The 18,753-nt window shown below is 37.0% G+C and overlaps 2 protein-coding genes across 2 annotated transcripts; both read left to right on the plus strand.

Annotated features, from left to right (window-relative positions):
• The first annotated feature begins 936 nt into the window (after nucleotides 1-936).
• On the plus strand, nucleotides 937-5,193 carry LOC141656326 (histone-lysine N-methyltransferase ATXR4). The gene is made up of 7 exons (XM_074463178.1): nucleotides 937-1,514; nucleotides 2,213-2,268; nucleotides 2,353-2,467; nucleotides 3,004-3,073; nucleotides 3,157-3,336; nucleotides 4,047-4,118; nucleotides 4,568-5,193. Exons 1-7 carry the CDS (start codon nucleotides 1,173-1,175, stop codon nucleotides 4,684-4,686), a joined length of 954 nt encoding a protein of 317 aa, XP_074319279.1. The 5' UTR covers nucleotides 937-1,172; the 3' UTR covers nucleotides 4,687-5,193.
• Nucleotides 5,194-10,108: 4,915 nt separating this feature from the next.
• Nucleotides 10,109-17,520, plus strand: LOC141656327 (protein GRAVITROPIC IN THE LIGHT 1-like). The gene is made up of 3 exons (XM_074463179.1): nucleotides 10,109-10,387; nucleotides 11,494-11,564; nucleotides 15,675-17,520. Exon 3 carries the CDS (start codon nucleotides 15,748-15,750, stop codon nucleotides 17,107-17,109), a length of 1,362 nt encoding a protein of 453 aa, XP_074319280.1. The 5' UTR covers nucleotides 10,109-10,387; nucleotides 11,494-11,564; nucleotides 15,675-15,747; the 3' UTR covers nucleotides 17,110-17,520.
• The last annotated feature ends 1,233 nt before the right edge of the window (nucleotides 17,521-18,753 follow it).

Genomic DNA, 18,753 nt, shown 5'->3' on the forward strand with positions numbered 1-18,753 from the left:
GTTCTAGCTTTGGACATATCCTAGGTGACGTAACACCTTGGTTTATAAAATGATCACGTTTCTCGTGAATTCTGATGTTTATGCGGGTTTGAACTTAACTTTGGTGTAATACCATATTAGTAATAATATTACTATTAGAGTCGACTTTTCTATAACCTGTGAAATTATTTCCACGATAATGGAAAATAAGATAACGTTACCGTCACGGAACACTTTACGAATCAAAGTCTCATCTATCACTTTCTAATTAGTCTACTTTGGTGGCTGTATACTGTAGTGTGATTCTCAATTGTCTCTATCTATGTATCCATAATTACAAAGTTTCAAACAAATACGACGTCGTTTAAGGATTATTAGTGAAATGCTCAAGTGTACACCACTTAATTACGTCCAGTACTCTTATGTTTACTACTATCCGAAAAGATTGAGTCAAGATATACAAACTACTTTTCCGTCCTAATTTTTATATGAGACTGTCTCATTTGTAAGTAATTTACTGTGTACACTACTTAATTACGTCTGGTACTTTAATTTTACTACTGGCTGAAAAGATTCAGTCAACATATACAAACTACCAACCTGTAACTAACTACTTCGTAGCCCAGCGGGCAATATTTGTTCCGTTTAAGTTTCTATAATATGAGACGGTCTCATTCTTAAGAAGAAAAATTATTAGACGGAACTTGCTCGTCAACCTACTTTACCCAGAGGAGACAACCGGTAGTAGGTGGTGAAGCGAGAGTAAGACAATTTTAAGTCTTTATCTCCATATTAAGTCAATTTCGTGTCATGTTTGATGTTGTAAATTTCTACTCCGTACTTGTTAGTATTGTAAACCGATGAGAAATACTCATATACCTCGATGTATATCACGTAATTATACATTTATACATCACAATTCTTAATAAATGAGAAAATTAAGATTAACGAAAATTCTCCAAGTCGGGATGAATTCCTTTCCATCAAATTAAAATTCGCTACAGAAGTTGTATGCCTAGGTAACGTATCGACCCAAACTTTCCCAGCGAAAGCAAAATGACCAACACGGGCTAACTCATGCGCTCGAGTACATCTAAGAACGACTTTTAATTAACCACGTCTTGTGACGATAACGTGGTACACCGAGTGTATCTAAGAATTTCCCGCCACCAACTCACAACCACCATGACACAATGACACCATTGCTAAGAACTAGCCGTTACCTCTCTCCAAAATTCAAAAAAATTATCCTCCAATCTTCTCTCTCCACCGTATCAACAACCAATCACGGCGGCGATTCACCGAGTCGACTCGGTCCCCCACCGATCCGAGTCGACTTTACTGTGTCAGCTGGCCGAGGCGTGTTCTCCACGCGGTTTATCTCAGCTGGGGAGCTCATTCACACAGCTAACCCTGTCGTTTCGCACCCGTTTTTGTCAAAATGCGACGTCGTTTGTTATCTTTGTCTTAGAAGGTTGAAACCTGGACATTGTACTGAACAATTTTGTAGTGAGGAGTGTAAGGAACAATCTAAGGTAATGCACACCAAGTGTTTGATGTTTTGTCTATGTGAAATGAAAGATTTTGATTTGATTCAGAGAGGTTGAATTGAATATGACTGAGCGATGATCCCTCGGTCCCAATCATTTGTTTACGTTTTTAATTGACAAGTTTGGAGCTTTTGTGTGTATTAGTCCCTCGGTCCCAATCATTTGTTTACGTTTTTAATTGACAAGTTTGCAGCTTTTGTGAATATTAGTTTCTCGGTCCCAATCATTTGTTTACGTTTTTAATTGACAAGTTTGCTGCCATGGGATGATAGGTAACCAAAAAGATTTGAAATTTGATGTGTATGTGAAACCGTCATCCATTTAGCAATAGATGATTGGGTTGTTTTAGCTGATTATGCTAAAATTTTGTGCAAAGGAAAGGGATTTAAGCGGATATAATCATATAATGATGGATTGATGGTTGTTTATTACGGAGAATTGATGTATTTTATCATTCGTCATTAGTTCTGTGTTCGCAGAGAATGTGTGAACTGTACAGCATACATTTTCACTTGAGAAGCTGTAGTTAGTTTGAGGATAGCAGGGAGGGATTATGGTGATCCCGTTGTGACGGATTAACATGCTTAAATGCTCATTGCTCATGTTAAAATAATGGTACTTTGTTTGTGGTAACGGTTAAACCCATAGATTGTTGTTTACTTGTTTGGTTTCAATCGTAACAGGCATTTTATGAGCTAGAGAAGAAAGCAGACTGGTTCGTGTATCACAAATACTGTAGGTATATTTGCGATCCTTGAACTCTTAGCAATGATGCTTATACATCTGCTCTTTTGAATGAATCGTTTTGTATATTCTCGTGAAGCACTCATGGTTTGAAGTATCCGCTTTTGGTGAAGCGTTTGGCTTGCATGGTTATTGCTGGAGCAGCTTCTGAGAATTGCCTCGACATACTTCAGCCTGCTCAAGTTCTTCCTGAGGTGATTACTTATAGTACTCTGTAGAATTTTACAGTGATTATGATCAGCTCGTTGGTATGCTTGAAAATCGTGAAAGTATTGAGTCATTTTTAATTAAACATTCTTATGTTACAAACTTATTAATGCCAGTTTGCCATTCTTAATAAATTCTGCCTGGTTTTCAAATGTCTCTTAAGAAAACGGTATCTCTCACATGGAATGAAATTTTGTGGACTCGGAGACCAGACCTGCCGGTCCGGACCACTTCATGAACACCCCAGTTGGCTAGTTTAGCTCTCTCAAACCATGACTTTAAAACGGTCATCTTTCACGTGGAATGAAATGTTACTATTAGCTGCCGCACCACGAGTCTCACATATGATTCATGTTTCAATATGAACTGTTGCTCTCTTTACTTTACCTCTAAGAAAGGCCCTTTATCTTTTAATACTGTCTAAAAAGTTTTCAATATTATTTGGTGTATATTCAGCATAGCTATGACTGTTTTTACACTTATATGTTAAGAACCCTTTTTGATTGATTGTTGCTAATTTTAGATTGAAGAGGAGCATAGCCTACTCCGAACTGCATTTGAAGCAGCAGATACGACAGAGGAAAGCTTGAAATGTATCCTTAAGCCTTCTTTAGTACATTTTTGAATGCGGACATTTTTACACTTATGGAAATAATTGTGCTCTTTGACATGCTAGTCTTGTCGAATCAGTGGTACGCTAATGTACTAGCTCGTATACGTATTAATGCATTTCGAGTTGAAATGGTTAGTGGACTATACGGGGATCTTCTTTCATCCGCACTAGCATCAGTAGAAGCTGAATCTGGGATTGGGAATGCAGTTTATATTCTTCCGTCTTTTTACAATCATGATTGTGGTGAGCACCGTTCCTCTGTGGTAAATCAGATTTATCTGTGCTCTTTTATCACTCATGTATACATAACATGTCCCCTCCCTATCGTTTATATTAATCCCATTGACTAACATTTAACAACTTTGACCATTAATTTGTCCAAATACAAGGGAAACCTTGTCAAGTTGGATGCATCGATACTTTTCCGTTTTATCATTTCAGAAAAGTTACATCTGTTGTTCATCATGAGAAAATAAAGTTACTTCGTTTGCCTATCAAAATTAAATTGACACAATATATATGGAATGAGCTGGCAACTGTCAAACTAACTACTCCTCTCACTTGAATAGAAGAATGGAGGGAGGTCTGTGTAGCATTTCCATGATATCATAATCGTATAATTACTTCATCTTCCACAAGGTCATCCTCTATAAGAACAAAGGATGTATAATTCGCTTCCCTTTGGCCGAGAGCTTCCTTTGTAGCACAAGTAACATACAGTAGCTGTCAGCATGTCACGCCTATCTTTTTGGGAAACGACGTTTTAAAATATTGTACCTATATATTTTGAAACCAAAATAATAGTCTATAAAAAGATATCTCATGAATTCCAAAGCAGTGAAAAAGTGCGATTAATTAGTTTTAGACTACAAACTTAGTGTATCTAGAAGAGAAATTTTTGCATGCTCTAATAATGTTTGCTTGATACTGATTATGAGAATTTTCCATTTCAGATCCAAATGTGAATATAATATGGATGGACAATGTTCATGCAAGGCTGAAAGCACTTCGTAACATCGATGAAGGTATGCTTTGTACCTGTTGCATTATTGGAAACTCACATTACTCTTTCGAAATATAATCACAGAAGACCTGTATGGTTCCACGCAAGACAAGCTGCTAATGCAAAAACACATTAAGAAGCATGAAAGAATTTTGTTGGATAAATTAAATTACATGTGACCAAAACACCCTTTTTGGAGATAAAGACTTGCTATTCTTTGTTTTGATTGTTGACAGAATAAGCAAACTGAATGCTCTTCTTTTTATTGGATTTCTCGGTGCAATTCTCATAATGGGTTATCCGGAAAGTCTTTCACCTGCACTAGTCGGGAGTTGGGATAGTATAACTTGGATAACAAAGAACCTGAATACCTGATAAACATTAGCACATTTCCAAGGACATTTGTTCTTTAGTGTTTTTGAGTCAGTACTTGAGTTTGAATGTAGTGTGTCTCCTGCGTAATTCTTGCAGGTGAAGAGCTTCGCATATGTTACATTGACGCAAGTATGGATTTTGATGCTCGTCAGAATGTCCTACTCAATGGATTTGGTTTCAAGTGCTCCTGCAATCGCTGCTTATCAAAGGATTAGATTCTTTTGATGAAACCACAGATGTGCTTCTCTCCTCGACTTTCAGGTTTCCTTGAATTTCTAGCTGTAGATTGAGGATTAGAGTGTTTGTTAAGATTATCGTTTTTTGAGGTTTACAGATATACCTTGGCTGGAGGCTGATAGCATCAGATCACCTGTCCTCGGTAAAAAAACTGCTGAGTGGTAACTGATATCGACCCTTTGAGCCACTATTCTTTCTGGTCCAATTTGTATTCCACTTGTTCATCACTAACTTTTTGCTTGGAATTAGTTTGACCTAGAGATATCAGTCGGTTACTCGGGTTAAAGCGAGTCACATCATCTCGGGTTTGAGTTTTATTGTGGAGCCACTTCATGTAGGGTCATCATCTAAATGCCAGGCGGAGGTGTTCGTTACCGGTTCATGCTGTAGAAATAGACTCTCTTATATTTTCAATTTTGGACCATTAAATTCACAAGGAAGCTTCATTTATATTATTTTAAGTCAAAACAGTTGATAATTGTCAATTTGATCTTTTCTGGATAATTATTAAGCTCATTCGTTAACATGGACTTCTGACCGATTGAGTTAGGATCAGGTCATAGTCATTTCTAAGCAGGTTTTTGTTCAGGTTAGGGGTGGGATAAATAAGGTTGTTATCATTTTGGCCTCAGTTTGTTTGTTTGGTTTTGATTTGATAATTTTTCTAATTATGTTGGGTTGGGATGCTTTTGGATGTTGTAGTTTGACCTACTTTTTTTGGTTTATAGTTTATAGTGTGATGTTCCCTCAATTCTTCTTTCACAACCGTCTTAACTTAAAATAGCTCTCACACCTGTTAATGGGGTTTAGTGCTGGCCATAGGCCGGGGTCAGACCCTAATCCGGCCCTGGGGGAGGGACGGTCCTGGCCTGGCCAGGTCAAGGAGCTCCAACCCTGTCACGGCCCAGGTTGGGGGACCGTTTGCCGACTCGTCCTGTTCCCCAACTCTAGTGGGGTAAAGAAATCTGTCTTAACTCCACCGGACACAGTCTCGTGAGCGCGTATTCCATATTTCCATAGGGGTAAATGCTTTGCCCACGGCCACCGGGGACTAGGGGTGCTCACCGGTCCAAAACCGGACCGGACCGGACCGGACCGGATGAACCCGCGGACCGGATAACCACATATCCCAAGACCGCGGACCGGACCGGTTAAAAGGGGACCCGGACCGGACCGGACCGAAACCCTTTAGGTCCGGTTTTTTCCGGGTTTGGACAGGACCGGTACTAATTTATAAGGCAATTTAATTTTATTTGTTTATGTGGACCGGACCGGACCGGACCGGAGACCGGTCACCATATTTTTTGGGACCCGGAGACCGGACCGGTATGTATCCGGTCTGGACCGGACCGGACGGTCCGGGTCGGTCCGGTTTACCGGTCCGGACCACTTTTTGTTCACCCCTACCGGGGACACTATCTCGGATTCTCGGTCACTCGGATTTGTAGTATCACTAGTATGACCCATGATGGTTAATGGACTTGAAGAATGTATTTTTTTTCTGTGTTTCTTTGGTCATCAAACGGGCTTTGATGTACCAAGCCCATTGGCAAAAGAAGTAATCTTGGCCCATTTTGTTTCTTATATACACCTGCCAAAAGTGAGCTTCTACAGTTCTACTGTTAAGTCTGTTACCAAACTTCTGTAAGCAAATTATAGCAATGAAGAAAAGTAAAGAGGAGGAGACATAAGGCTGGATTGGCTAGGTGATGAACAGAATGCTACTACAACTAAGTGGGTAGTACTTAGTAGTCTAGTAGAGTACTCAGCAGAGTAGTAGTAGCAGCAGTAATAGTACAAAGTTTGAGAAGGTGTTGTCAAATCAATGTTCTCAGCTTTTGTGTTTAGATACCCAAAAAATTCTTGTGAACCTCTACGAGTATCGTCCTCCATACACCTTAAGACGATAAGGAGTACGGTCTTTCTGGAGGACATACGAATTTTTCTTATATATATACCTAGTAAGTTTCTCTTGTGACGGACGAAATGTGATAGTTTTTTTTCTTGAAAGTACCCTAAGACCATCCCCAAGCAAGGTCACCGACTGGGTCGTGACCTTGTTGGGTCACCTTAATGACACCTTAAATTAAGGGGTTAATTTTAGTGACCTTCAACTACTCAGGGTCAATTGGTGACCTTGAGTTAAGTTGGTGACCTTGTTGGTGATCCGCTAGGTGGCACTTTTCCATTGGCTGAAAACAAAAAAGAGGACAACCGTCAAAATAAAGGGAAGGTGACCTTTGGTTGAGTACGGTGACCCGGTAGGTGGCACTCTCTCATTGGTTAGAAAGTGGAAAATGATTGGGTTGGTGACCTAGGTCGTGACCTTCTGCTTGGGAGGATGAAAGTGGGTCAAGATAATTAATGTGTGATAATAAGGAAAAATATTGATGACCCGATTAACTCGACCTTCTGCTTGGGAATGGTCTAAGGGTGTGTTTGGATAACTAAAGTGGAGGGAAAGGAAGGGGAGAGAGAAGGAGGGAAGAGAAAGGGATGGAAGGGAAGGGGAGGGAGAATGGAGGAGATCATTTTCCCTCCAAATCTTGCCTTTGTTGGAGAGGAAATAATTTGGCTTAGAGGAGGGAAATGGAGGGATCCATTTTCTCTCCCCTCAAAATCCCTTCACCTCCATTTGCTAACCAAACAAAGGATTTATCATCCCTCCCTTTCCCTCTAAATCCTCCTATCCAAAAACACCCTAAGTCTTCCTTGTGACGGATTAACGGATGAAATATTAGCCATTACAGAATTAGAGTGCATAAGGAGTCACAAATAACTTATCTTTATCTAACCATATGAGTATTATTTAATCTGTCACAAGTAATTATTTACAAATTATTATTTATCAAATAATAATATTTTATCATTAAATGGTCACATTTATCCGGTAAGAGAATTTGTGATATGCACTTGTGTTTGGCGCCAGTTTTGGCTCCAATACTCCAGTCGTTGGACTCATCATATCGTAAGATATTCAGAATTTCCGATCACTCTTGGGAGGCCATATTGCCATTCCCGCCAAGTAGGGGGCACTAGCTTATACTCTTATAGGTGACCTCTAGAGGTTATTTACGTACTATGGACTCTCTTACTTCAACTCTTCGGTTCGGTTTTGGAATTACTCGTATATCTATGTTTGCCGTTTGCGGTTAGTCTTTCTTAAGATGTTACTATCCGTCTTAAGTTTAAAATGGGTTATCATCTTGCATGTGTATATAGGACAAATCTTGTACCTTTTTCAATACATTTTGCTTTTATCTTTTTCATCCTACATGTAATTATCTTGTGCAATTTGTTAGTTAATTTGTTCTAGTTGGTTTCATAGGAAATCTTTGGATGTACCAAAGAGTATTAGGTATTTACGTAGTGGAGAATTACTATCTACCTTCTCATCTAATAAACTGTTAAAATATAATAGTTTTTGACTCATTCACTCGCCATCCGATCCACACGATATATATTAATTTAACCGATTGTAAGAGGGTAGAGGGAAAAGGTAAATAGCAACCTTCTTCTAAGTTTAATGTTAGTCAAAGTTGCTTGCCTTAATCACTATATGCCGATTAGAATTACAGTAATATATAATAGTCAAACTCGTCAATAAACAATGTTATTTGTAATTTGTTGAAACAATTTGTTTCCACTAATAATGATTTGCTGAATTTGCTTGTATTGGTAATAATAATCTGCCAAACAATCATTACCTCCTTAATTTGAAGTACAATATTCTGAATTAGAAATTATTTTAGCAAGTCATTTTGAGTATGTATTGTCTCAATAAGTGGAGAGATCGAAAAATAATAGTAAAATGTAAAGACACGAAATAAAAATAGTCCCTGTCTTATCAATTTGAACTAAAGTAGACATAATCTCAAGTACTTAATACTCAACTAGGCAGCGCAAAATTGATTCGGCTCGAATGTCCCAACCCTGTAATCAACTCGACACCTGAACTCAGGATGCGAGCATGACTCGTAACTCGAACTCGAGTCACGATTGCTTATTGCTATATATAATGAACTCCTAAAGAAGTTGATAATGATAGATCCGAAATAATCTGAATTCTCGCAACCACGGAAATACCCTGACCCAAACTAACCTAATTCAAACCCGGCATGGTTAACCCATTTACCAAATCCCTAATTCACTCAATTACCAATAAAATTAGTCACTATCTCGTTTAATTTGAACTAACTAGACATAATCTCATGCACTAATATAAATATATTAACAAAAAGATTATACTAAAAGAAGAAAACGCAAAAATCAAAGCAAGTCAGTAAAAGGCAATTAAAGAAGAGCACACTTGCGTTTCCCCTCGTAACTCTAAATCAAACTATTCTGACAACACTTCCCCACCCTTTTTCCCATCTTACCCCTTGGCCCTCACCGTCCTTTCCCACCGTTACACTCTCATTTTGAAATATTGTTTACAAAATGTCTTATTTACATGTGATAATAAGTCATGACACCTCGCGAATAATTTGAAATCGACTTAATTAAAGCTCGGTTCATGTTAGCTCAATATAACCTGAGTCCTTCGCACGTCAAGCCGAACAAGGTCAAGCTCGACTCGAAAAGCTTATCAGCAGCTCGAACTCGATATTGTTTAAATGTTACTCCCTCTATACCAGACCAGTGGTAACATGGTAAAAATATTGGGTTGGTGAGAGGCTCGCTAGTTGACATTTGTGTAAATATGAGAAGGATATAAGGGTATTATTGGAAAAAAAACAGCCTATTGTTACTATTAGTGTGGTACAGCCGTATTAGGTAAGTGTTCTCATTGGTCTGGTATAGAGGGAGTACGATCATACTTGGATTCGAGTACTTCGTCATAACTCTCGAAGTATTTATATAAAACAAATCCATAATCATAAAAAAAATGAAAACTACTTTACATTAAGCTAGGTAGCACCAAAACGGACACGACACGGACACGTGATACGGCATCACATGAAATTTAGGACACGGGACACGCTATTTAAATTTAATAAAATATATATTTTATGGTTATAAATAACGAATGATTTTATTTTTTTAATGTATTTGATATTAAATTTAAATAAGTGAAGGTAAACTTTGACCTTGACTATAACTAATTCTCATTTTTCAGCCAAACACATCTTCTAATCAATCTCTTTTGACATTTTATTGCTCGTCTAAACTATAACATATTTAAGCAGGTGTCCGACGAGTGTCGGGTGTCCGACACGGGACGGCTATTTAGGAGGAGTGTCCGTGCTACCTAAACCTTAAGTCCTTAACTAGAAAACCAAAAAGTAAAAAATGAGTATAAAAAAACCGTCACGCACAAAAAGGACCGATCACCATAAAGGGCGAAACGGTAACTTCACATACCATCATTTAAAACGAAACAGATCTTAATAAAAACCTAATAAACCTGACCTTTACCATTTCTAAAATTTCCACCCTCCATACATACTCCCTCCCGCCTCTTCTCTCTCCTCATTTTCCCAATTTCCTCATTTCCTATACATTTCCTCCCCAAAAAATCCCATTTTAATTTCCTCAAGAACCCTATTTTCTATTTTTGCCCAAAAATCTCACCTCACATTTCCTTAATTTTCCTTCAAATTCCTCACAAAAATAAAAAAAAGTTTCCAAATTTGTTCGTCTATGCATATGATCAAGCTTTACCGTCATATTTCCAAGGTAAATCACTAAATCCCCTTCTTTATTTGTTTTTTTTTATTTAATCAAATCTAAATTTTTATTCTTTTTTCAATTTGTTATCTAATTTATACTCTGTAACTCCTTATTTCCTTGAATTTAATGTCTTATTTATATAAACATTTATATTTCAATTATTTTCCCCAATTTCTACATTTTTTAAGCTCAATTTAAGACGGTCTTACACAGTGAAACCGTTCTTTTTTATATATATAATCGTTAATTTGATCAACACCTTCTCTTTGTTCTAGGAATATTAACGCGTTTATTTTTAATGTTTATTTTTTTTGTCAATTTCTTTTCAATCAAAGCTAAATTTGTTTTAGACCGTCTTTTTATGGTTCATATAAGACCGTCTTACACTGTGAAACGATTCACTTATGTAATTAAACGATTCTTTTCAATCATGTTACATTTCTTTTAAATCGTATTATGCATAAGACGGTCTTGCAATGTGAAACGGTTCTTTTATAATTAATAATGTATTTATAATCAAAATATTCAATGTTTGGTAGGTGTTCTCAGTCAATATATTTATTAAATTTAATAAATACAGTATCAAATTCTATTTATTTGTCGTTTTACGACTTATTTTTATGACTTTTTATTATCATTTTCTGACGTCAGTCAGAATCTATTGAACTTTTGCTAAATTAATGCCTCAACTACCATAATTAAACTCTACTGTTTAATAGTAACACATTGTGTATTTGTAGAAAGACCGTCTTATAATGCAATGAATGGATGACTTTTTAACCTTTTGTCTTACCGTGTGAGACGGTCTTTTTATAAATGCAATTGATTGAGAATAAAAGTTAGCTCAAGTTGTAAGAGCTCTCTTATCCCCGTCTTATAAAATGAGACCGTCTTTTTATAAATAAAACTAATTGAGCTTTTGTCTTACCGTGTGAGACGGTCTTTTTATCGTATGTCGTTTTAACCAATATAAAGGTGTGATTTGTGAGTCGGTTTCATTACGTAATTTGTGATGAGCTAATAGTAATAAATAAAAAAACTTTATAATTTATATGTTACTGTATATATAACGTCAGTAAGCATCAAGATGTGTTTTGCCTGAATTGTTGCAGGTTTTTTCGTCAGGATGTTGAGACGGTGACAGTAGCTCACGGGATTGCATTTCTCGATATTTTAATCCAAGGTATTTTATTTAATATTGTTTCCCTAACTGTCTTATAAAACCGTCTTATATAATTGTATTTTCTTTTGCTGTAGTGCTCAAAAATTTGAACTTTTTTAATATCTCGGTACAGCTATAGCTAAATACGGGTCAAATTGCTTGAAAGTGGGGACATTTTTGGCCCCACCACCCTACTTGTTGCTTGTTCTATTAGGAATGTAGTATTGTGTTTGACCCGTCTTTAGTTATAGATGGATATGTGTCGTGTATAATGAGATTTTGTGATCACGGCGCCGAAATGTCTTAGTCTAGTGCTTAAAATGTGGTACGATAAACATTAGGTATGCCAAAAGATGTGTAGCTTAAAAATGTAACACTTGTAATTACGGATGATTTGACAATCTGATATTTATAATGATAGCGAAGTTTTAAGTTAGTCAGAAAATTAAGTTTCTTAGTTATATACATGTAGTATTTGAACGTGTCGAAATAGGACGTTTATTAATTGTAGGAGAACGTACTAGAGGATCGTTTGTGAACAAGAACCGATTTTTGTTGACTCATTATTAAAGGTACGAATGTCACGTCGGAGTTGTCTAGATGTGTTTGCATTACTTGTTTATTATGGTTCATTGTAGCATACATTCATGATTTGATACGATTTGTATTAAATAGATGGATATCGAACATTGATTGTTTTATTTGGGAATGGTCTATCTATGTGGGGCTTATGGTCATGGCCGAAAGTTCATTGTGATTGATTAACAAAACCACCAACATTTACATAACGTTAGGGTGGGACAAGGGGTCACTCTATGTAAAGGACTAGAAAGCTCATAAAGTCTTATTTTAAATTGCTTTTGAATCAAATTTTGCTTGTTAGATTATATTTTGAGTTTTTTTTCATAGGTTACTATGGCCTTCAAAAAATGGGTTATTTGTCGATTTTGGTTTTGGTAAAACGTGGTATATATAGGTCGGTATTGATGAGTAGACAATTTTTGAAGCCCTTGAAACTAAGAAAATGCTTATTGCGATAAATCCAAATTACCTTAATTTGCCTTTATATGTGATCTATGTTTTGGAGAATGTGGCTGATTGAGTAAAATTGGCAATGCTAGATTGTCTAATATTGATTTTTTTTTTGGTGTGTGAGATGATCTAAAATAGATCATACACATCTAGGAACATATGTTTTAAGGGACCCGGATTCAAAGCTTTGACTTGGGATTTTATTTGATTGTCTAACTTGGTATTCACTCGATTAACGTTATCTTCCTATTTCAAGATAGCGGTAATAGTAGTTAGACGAGCCCATCTTTAATACCCATAAAACACACTTGTCGTAAGATTATACACATCAACACGTATCCAAGTCCGATACTCGTAGCCAAATTTGGGGTATAGTAGGCGGGTACTTTTGGACAATAATTGGTTTTGACGTAGATATAATTATCCACATGGTGAAATCAGTTGTTTGGAGTATGCATCACTAAGATAGTGAATAATTATCTTGACCGTAGAAAAAAATGGGACCTTGTAAAAGGCACAGTACTACATTTTACTCGGTAGGGACGATAACCCGGTCCACGTGACTCCTATATTATGATAATAGTGTGAAAAAACAGAAATGCAGCATTTGTTGGCTTTGTTCTGCATTAAGAGAATCTCTGCTGAAATATTTTGGTAGGGGGCCATTGTTTTTGTATAGTTGTAGGTCACAAGGTGACACAATAGACAAGCCTATGCATAGTTTGTACATGTGTGTGTATGTATGATGTTGCGTCTTCTGCATGAATTTTTTTGAGTGCTTCAAAGAATCCAAAGAGATCTGTAAAGTGAATATAACGTTCCAAAATTATAAAGTTATGATACTGAAACAGGTAAAAGAAGGATTGTGCACAGCTCTTAGATTTGCATTACATGAGTGGTAGAAATTTGTGATCTTGTCATTTTCACCTGAAAAATGCAATTATTGATGTTTTCACTTTTACTTTTACTGCACTAAACCACTCCAGAAATTATTTTCCTGGCTTACACTAATTGATTGATCTTCTTTTTCCCTCTTCTTAGCCATATATATATATATATATATATATATAGTTACAATGACCAGGATTAGGCAACGATGACCGATTTTAAGATCCATATTGGAACCAGTTCTTGCCAAGGGGCTTTGGGGAAGGCGAAGTACTAATCTTGTAGAGAGGAAAAAATCAATTATAGGCAGTGTTGGCAATAAAATTGGTAACTATTGCTTAAATTGGATATTTTAGAGGAAACCTAACCACATGGGAATTTAAGTCGTGAAAGCAGCACTGCAGCACATACCGCACATTTGTTGGTGGTCATGCAGGGATTGCTACTGCCTACCTCCACACTTGGCTAGTGTTTAGAGTGTTTTTAAGGATGGCTGTGTGATTTGAGGGGGTCCCCTTTATAAAAAAATTAAAACCAAAATAATAATATTATACGGGTCAATCGGAAACAGTCTCTTTTTGTTGCTAACACAAGAATAAGGTAGCGTACATTCCACCTCCTTACCCTGCAATTTATGGGAGCCATTGAGGTCTTGGCGTAATGTTGTATTTGGGTTGTTAATCTCATTGGTCATTACATGCAAACTTTTACTTAGAATGATGAGGTGAAATCATGTTGTGTTGTCTATTAAAAAAAGGTTCCACATGAGTGAGCTGTTTTGGGGGTGTTGCTAGAAGAGCATATCAACTTGTTATGGATTGGTCCCGGAAATTGTGACCTCCACTGACCCTATTCATGACCCCAAAAGATCAAACTGAGCTCACTGTGATTGAGAATCGTTCATCCTATAGCTAATCCAATACGACTGCCAATTTTTTGTTAATAAATGATTTTTGTTTGGCTAAACAAAACATGTGATGAATAGTTAATATCATATTGTTTTTTCTGTGTCCAATCTGTCTCAAGTGGTCAAATAAAACGGTGCACTTTTGTTCCAGAGGCTCTTGAGTCCAAAACACTAACTTCCAGTAATGTGATGTTGATATGTATACTTTTTGGTAATCTAGTGCAACTGTGCAAGACATTAAGTTATTGTCTTTGTGTAAAGTTAATTTGGCTGTTATGTGAAGTTTAGTTGGATTCATGAAATAAAAATCATTTCAACATCGCGATAATTTGAATCCTTGTTTTTCCACTTCAATTAGACAGCACTTTAGCGGAATTATTGTGCAAGAACTTTTGAGTTATGTGACCATGACTTTTCTCTTTGGAATGTGCAGAAATCCCAAAGAATCTTGACGTAAAATTAGTGTATTATTATGTTCGATAAATCATGCAATTGATTGGCATTAAACTATCATTAGTCAACACATGCAACAATAGCTGGAAAAAGTTTTTATATATTTTTTCTTTACTGGTCTAATGTTGGAAACTTAAATTGGTTTCTTTTTTTCTCCATTGTTTTTTACCTTGTCTAGGAAGAAACATTACATTAATTTTTATATTAGGGCAAGTTTTGACAAGTGTGCAGTATGTCTAGATGATAGCTAAATGTTTATAATTGCCTGATACAACGTTTTACATTTTAGGGAGATTTATTTTAAGCCCAATCGAGCGAAAAGCTATGGATTTTAGCAAAAATGATGATCTAATTTACCTGAACTTTTCATATTGGATTTTAGCAAAAATGATGATCTAGCAGTTCTCGACATCTATTTTTATAGATGATTTGGATACGATCAAATATCTGACATCCAGTGAACCTGTTCCATCTCTCCTTGTTTTCAATATGAGTTTAGGTGCTTACGCTCAACTCATTGTACCTAGCCATAACATAAGGAACTTGTCACACCTTCGACGATTACTTTAGGCATTTTCTGTTGAGCAGTTAAAATGCACCACACCGATCTTTAGTTTGTTCTCTTGTTCTTTTTTTTTTATCCTGTTCTTTTTCCTTTAGCCCGGTCCTCGTTTGCATCTTTTCCTCACTTTATTTAGAAAGCATTACTGGATCCTCAAAAGACATAATGAATAAAGTATCCCTTGAATAATGCTCTTGATCTAAGTGTTAAAGCAAACTTTACTTTTCCTTTCTTGCATGTTATTGTTATTGTATTACTATAATCAATTACTCTATCCTTTGTGTTGCAGGTCTTTGGTTTCCTATCCATCAAACTACTGCAAATTAAGCTGCAAATTGAGCTAAGTCGTGTCTACTTAGCGGATGGATTCCGTTAAAGGTCCATCAACCACCGCGAGTAAGAGTAGGATTGCTCGTGCGATCTCAAAAGTTCTCCATGTTCGGGCTCTCACAGGGGTTTCCCCGGCTGATGGATTTCAAAAGGTTAAAACGAAAGAAAAGAGCCGGGAACTGAAGCCACACAAGGTTGAGACACTAAATGGTGTCCAATGCAAGTCAACATTAAAGGTAGATCAACAGCTAGTTGATAGGATTGCTCGAGATGCTCTTATTGCCAAACTATTTGCCAGCATTTCATCTATCAAAGCTGCATATGCCCAGTTACAACATGCTCAATCTCCCTATGATGCCGAAGGCATTCAGTCTTCCGATCAGATAGTGATCAGTGAGCTAAAAAGTTTATCGGAGTCGAAACAATGTTTTGCCAAGCAACAATTTGACCCTTTTCCCGAGAAAGCTCTCCTTACATATGAAGTTGAAGAGCAAAAGAATGTACTGAAAACATACGAGATCTTAGGGAGAAAATTGGAGTCTCAGCTGAAGTTGAAAGACTCGGAAATCACATTCCTGAAAGAGAAACTGGAGGAATCCAAGAAAGAAAATAGGTTAATTGAGAAAAGGTTGAATGCCAGTGGCCAACTGTTTGTTCTTGACAATCTTCACATGTCGGGGCTAAGCCCGAACCACTTTATTCCTGTTCTTCGACATACTATAAGATCTATCAGGACGTTTGTGAGGCTGATGGTCAATGAGATGCAGTCTTCTGGGTGGAATTTGGATGCAGCTGTGAATGTTATTCATCCCGGTGTGAAGTACTGGAAACCTGAGCATAAGTGCTTCACATTCGAGTCATTTCTGTGCAAAGAAATGTTTGATAGCTTCCACATCCCGAACTTTGCTGTTGCCGGTGAATCTTTACCGGATCACAAGCAACGACGTAGGTTATTTTTCGAGAGATTTACCGAACTTAAGTCTGTCAGAGGGAAGGATTATCTAAGTCAAAAGCCTAAATCGACTTTTGGGAAGTTCTGCCGGGTCAAGTACTTACGAGTCGTGCACCCTAAGATGGAATCATCCTTCTTTGGTAACTTGACCCAGAGAAACCAAGTCAACTCTGGCGATTACCCCGATACCGCATTCTTCACCACATTTGCAGAAATGGCAAAAAGAATATGGCTTCTGCATTGCTTGGCATTCTCTTTTGAACCAGTAGCCTCCATTTTCCAGTTCAAGAAAGGGTGTCGGTTTTCAGAAGTGTACATGGAAAGTGTCTCCGACGAGGCATTTTTGCCAGGGACCGATCCAACCGTAGCATTTACAGTAGTTCCCGGGTTTAAGATCGGTAAGACATGTATCCAATCTCAAGTGTATCTTGCCGGTGCATGACCGACACAATAAACTATGCTGAGACGGTCAAATGCCAGAGCTTCGGAGAGCGGGGCCCACAAACTAAATCGAAGGACGAAATAGGTTAATACTTAATAGTGATCTTTGTTGGGTTTTGTGGGTCATTGGAAAAATGAAAAGATACCCTTCTTTTTTGGTAACCTAGGCCAATTTGTCCCTTAATTTGTGGCGTTTGTGTTTTGAATATGTGACCGTTGTAGGCATTGGGAAGAAAATCTTGAGTAGTTTAAATTCTCCAACGTTTTTACTATCATGTTTTCCCAAATTTTGTTGATATCTAGGTAAAAAAAGAGTAGGGCTAGTACTCTTTGGTTGTATGCGGAGTATAATTGCACCAAGTAACATGTTCTATGCTCTGTGTATATGAAAAAAAAAGGTGTTTTTTTCTTCCTTTGTTGTCAGCTAATTTAGTTGGTAAGTCATAAAAGTTGATTCTCATGATCTGAGTTCGAATCCCGTAGACAACATATTGTCGTCAATTCTTTTAAATCACGAAAAAATGGTGGCAATGAAGCCCTTGAGTTTTTACATTGTAATCCGTCTTTGAATATATAATAGGTGACAATCAATGGGAGTTGATGCAACTGAGCTAAGTGGTGGAGCGAGTCGAGGGTGAGAGAACAGTGGTGCTGTAATTCGGAATTAGTCAAGTTTGGGTTGTAACTTGTAAAGCATGGTGACATGCAATATATGGATTATACCACCAGTTATAGTACAATCGGTAGTATAGAATCTGAGTTTAATAATAAAAAATTTTGAATTTTGTCTTGTGACATGGGTTGCATAATTATCGTAAGATTTGATATTTTGATCATTGAGATCCTCCAACAATTCATATCATAGTGTTGTTACTTGTTAGATTTGTAATTAGCTAAAGTTATAATTAGTTCACTTATTTAAGCATGACTATATCACATCATATCCTCTGCAATGTTGCATTAATTTATGTTACAATTGAACAACGACCCGTACTTGAATTAGAACCTTCAAAGTCTGCATTTTGAAACCAATTGAGATAACCGTGAATTTGTGATGTTAAGAGTCGGATAATAGAGGAGCCAGAAAGGTGAAAAATGTCAACGGAGGTGAACGAGTAATGGTCTAAAGAAAATTCGAAAATTGTTGGAAAAGTTTAATTAAAAACCTTGAAGTTCCTAGCCACAACTGAGCCAAAATTATGGCCAAATGCTTGGCCGATTCCCGGCCCAATATAAGTTAACGGGCTTTTTTGGGGCTACTTTAGGGCCCAAAAATAATCGAACTGGACAAGGCGGGTCGAGCCATCGAATTTGGGCTATTTGATCAGCTCTAAATTATAACTTTTCAAATTTCCTATGTGAACCTTTTCATCAGGTTATAACTTACTCCCTTTTATTTTTTTTATTTTCTTTCCATTTCATTAAAATATTCATCATATATATTAGAGAAATGAGAAGAAAACAGAACAATGAAATGAGTATAACGTTAGAGTGTGTTGGTACCAAAAGTTGGCTGGTGTGAGTGGTCAGGGGTTCGATTTCTGACTCTTGCGAATGAAAAAGCCAAACTTGGGAGGGGTCAACCCATTAAATTGCCTTCAGTACCCCGAAGGAGATTGCCCCAGCTGTTGGTAGAGGATACCCC

The sequence above is a fragment of the Silene latifolia genome, chromosome 5 (genome assembly GCF_048544455.1).
Source record: "Silene latifolia isolate original U9 population chromosome 5, ASM4854445v1, whole genome shotgun sequence".
Taxonomy (NCBI): domain Eukaryota; kingdom Viridiplantae; phylum Streptophyta; class Magnoliopsida; order Caryophyllales; family Caryophyllaceae; genus Silene; species Silene latifolia.

Bases quoted from the DNA above. Each gene is read 5' to 3' on its own strand.
- LOC141656326 (XM_074463178.1), top strand. From the start codon at position 1,173: ATGACACCATTGCTAAGAACTAGCCGTTACCTCTCTCCAAAATTCAAA. The intron at 2,269-2,352 runs GTATATTTGCGA...ATTCTCGTGAAG, and splicing joins GTGTATCACAAATACTGTAG to CACTCATGGTTTGAAGTATC. The intron at 3,337-4,046 runs GTGAGCACCGTT...TTTCCATTTCAG, and splicing joins TTTTTACAATCATGATTGTG to ATCCAAATGTGAATATAATA.
- LOC141656327 (XM_074463179.1), top strand. From the start codon at position 15,748: ATGGATTCCGTTAAAGGTCCATCAACCACCGCGAGTAAGAGTAGGATT.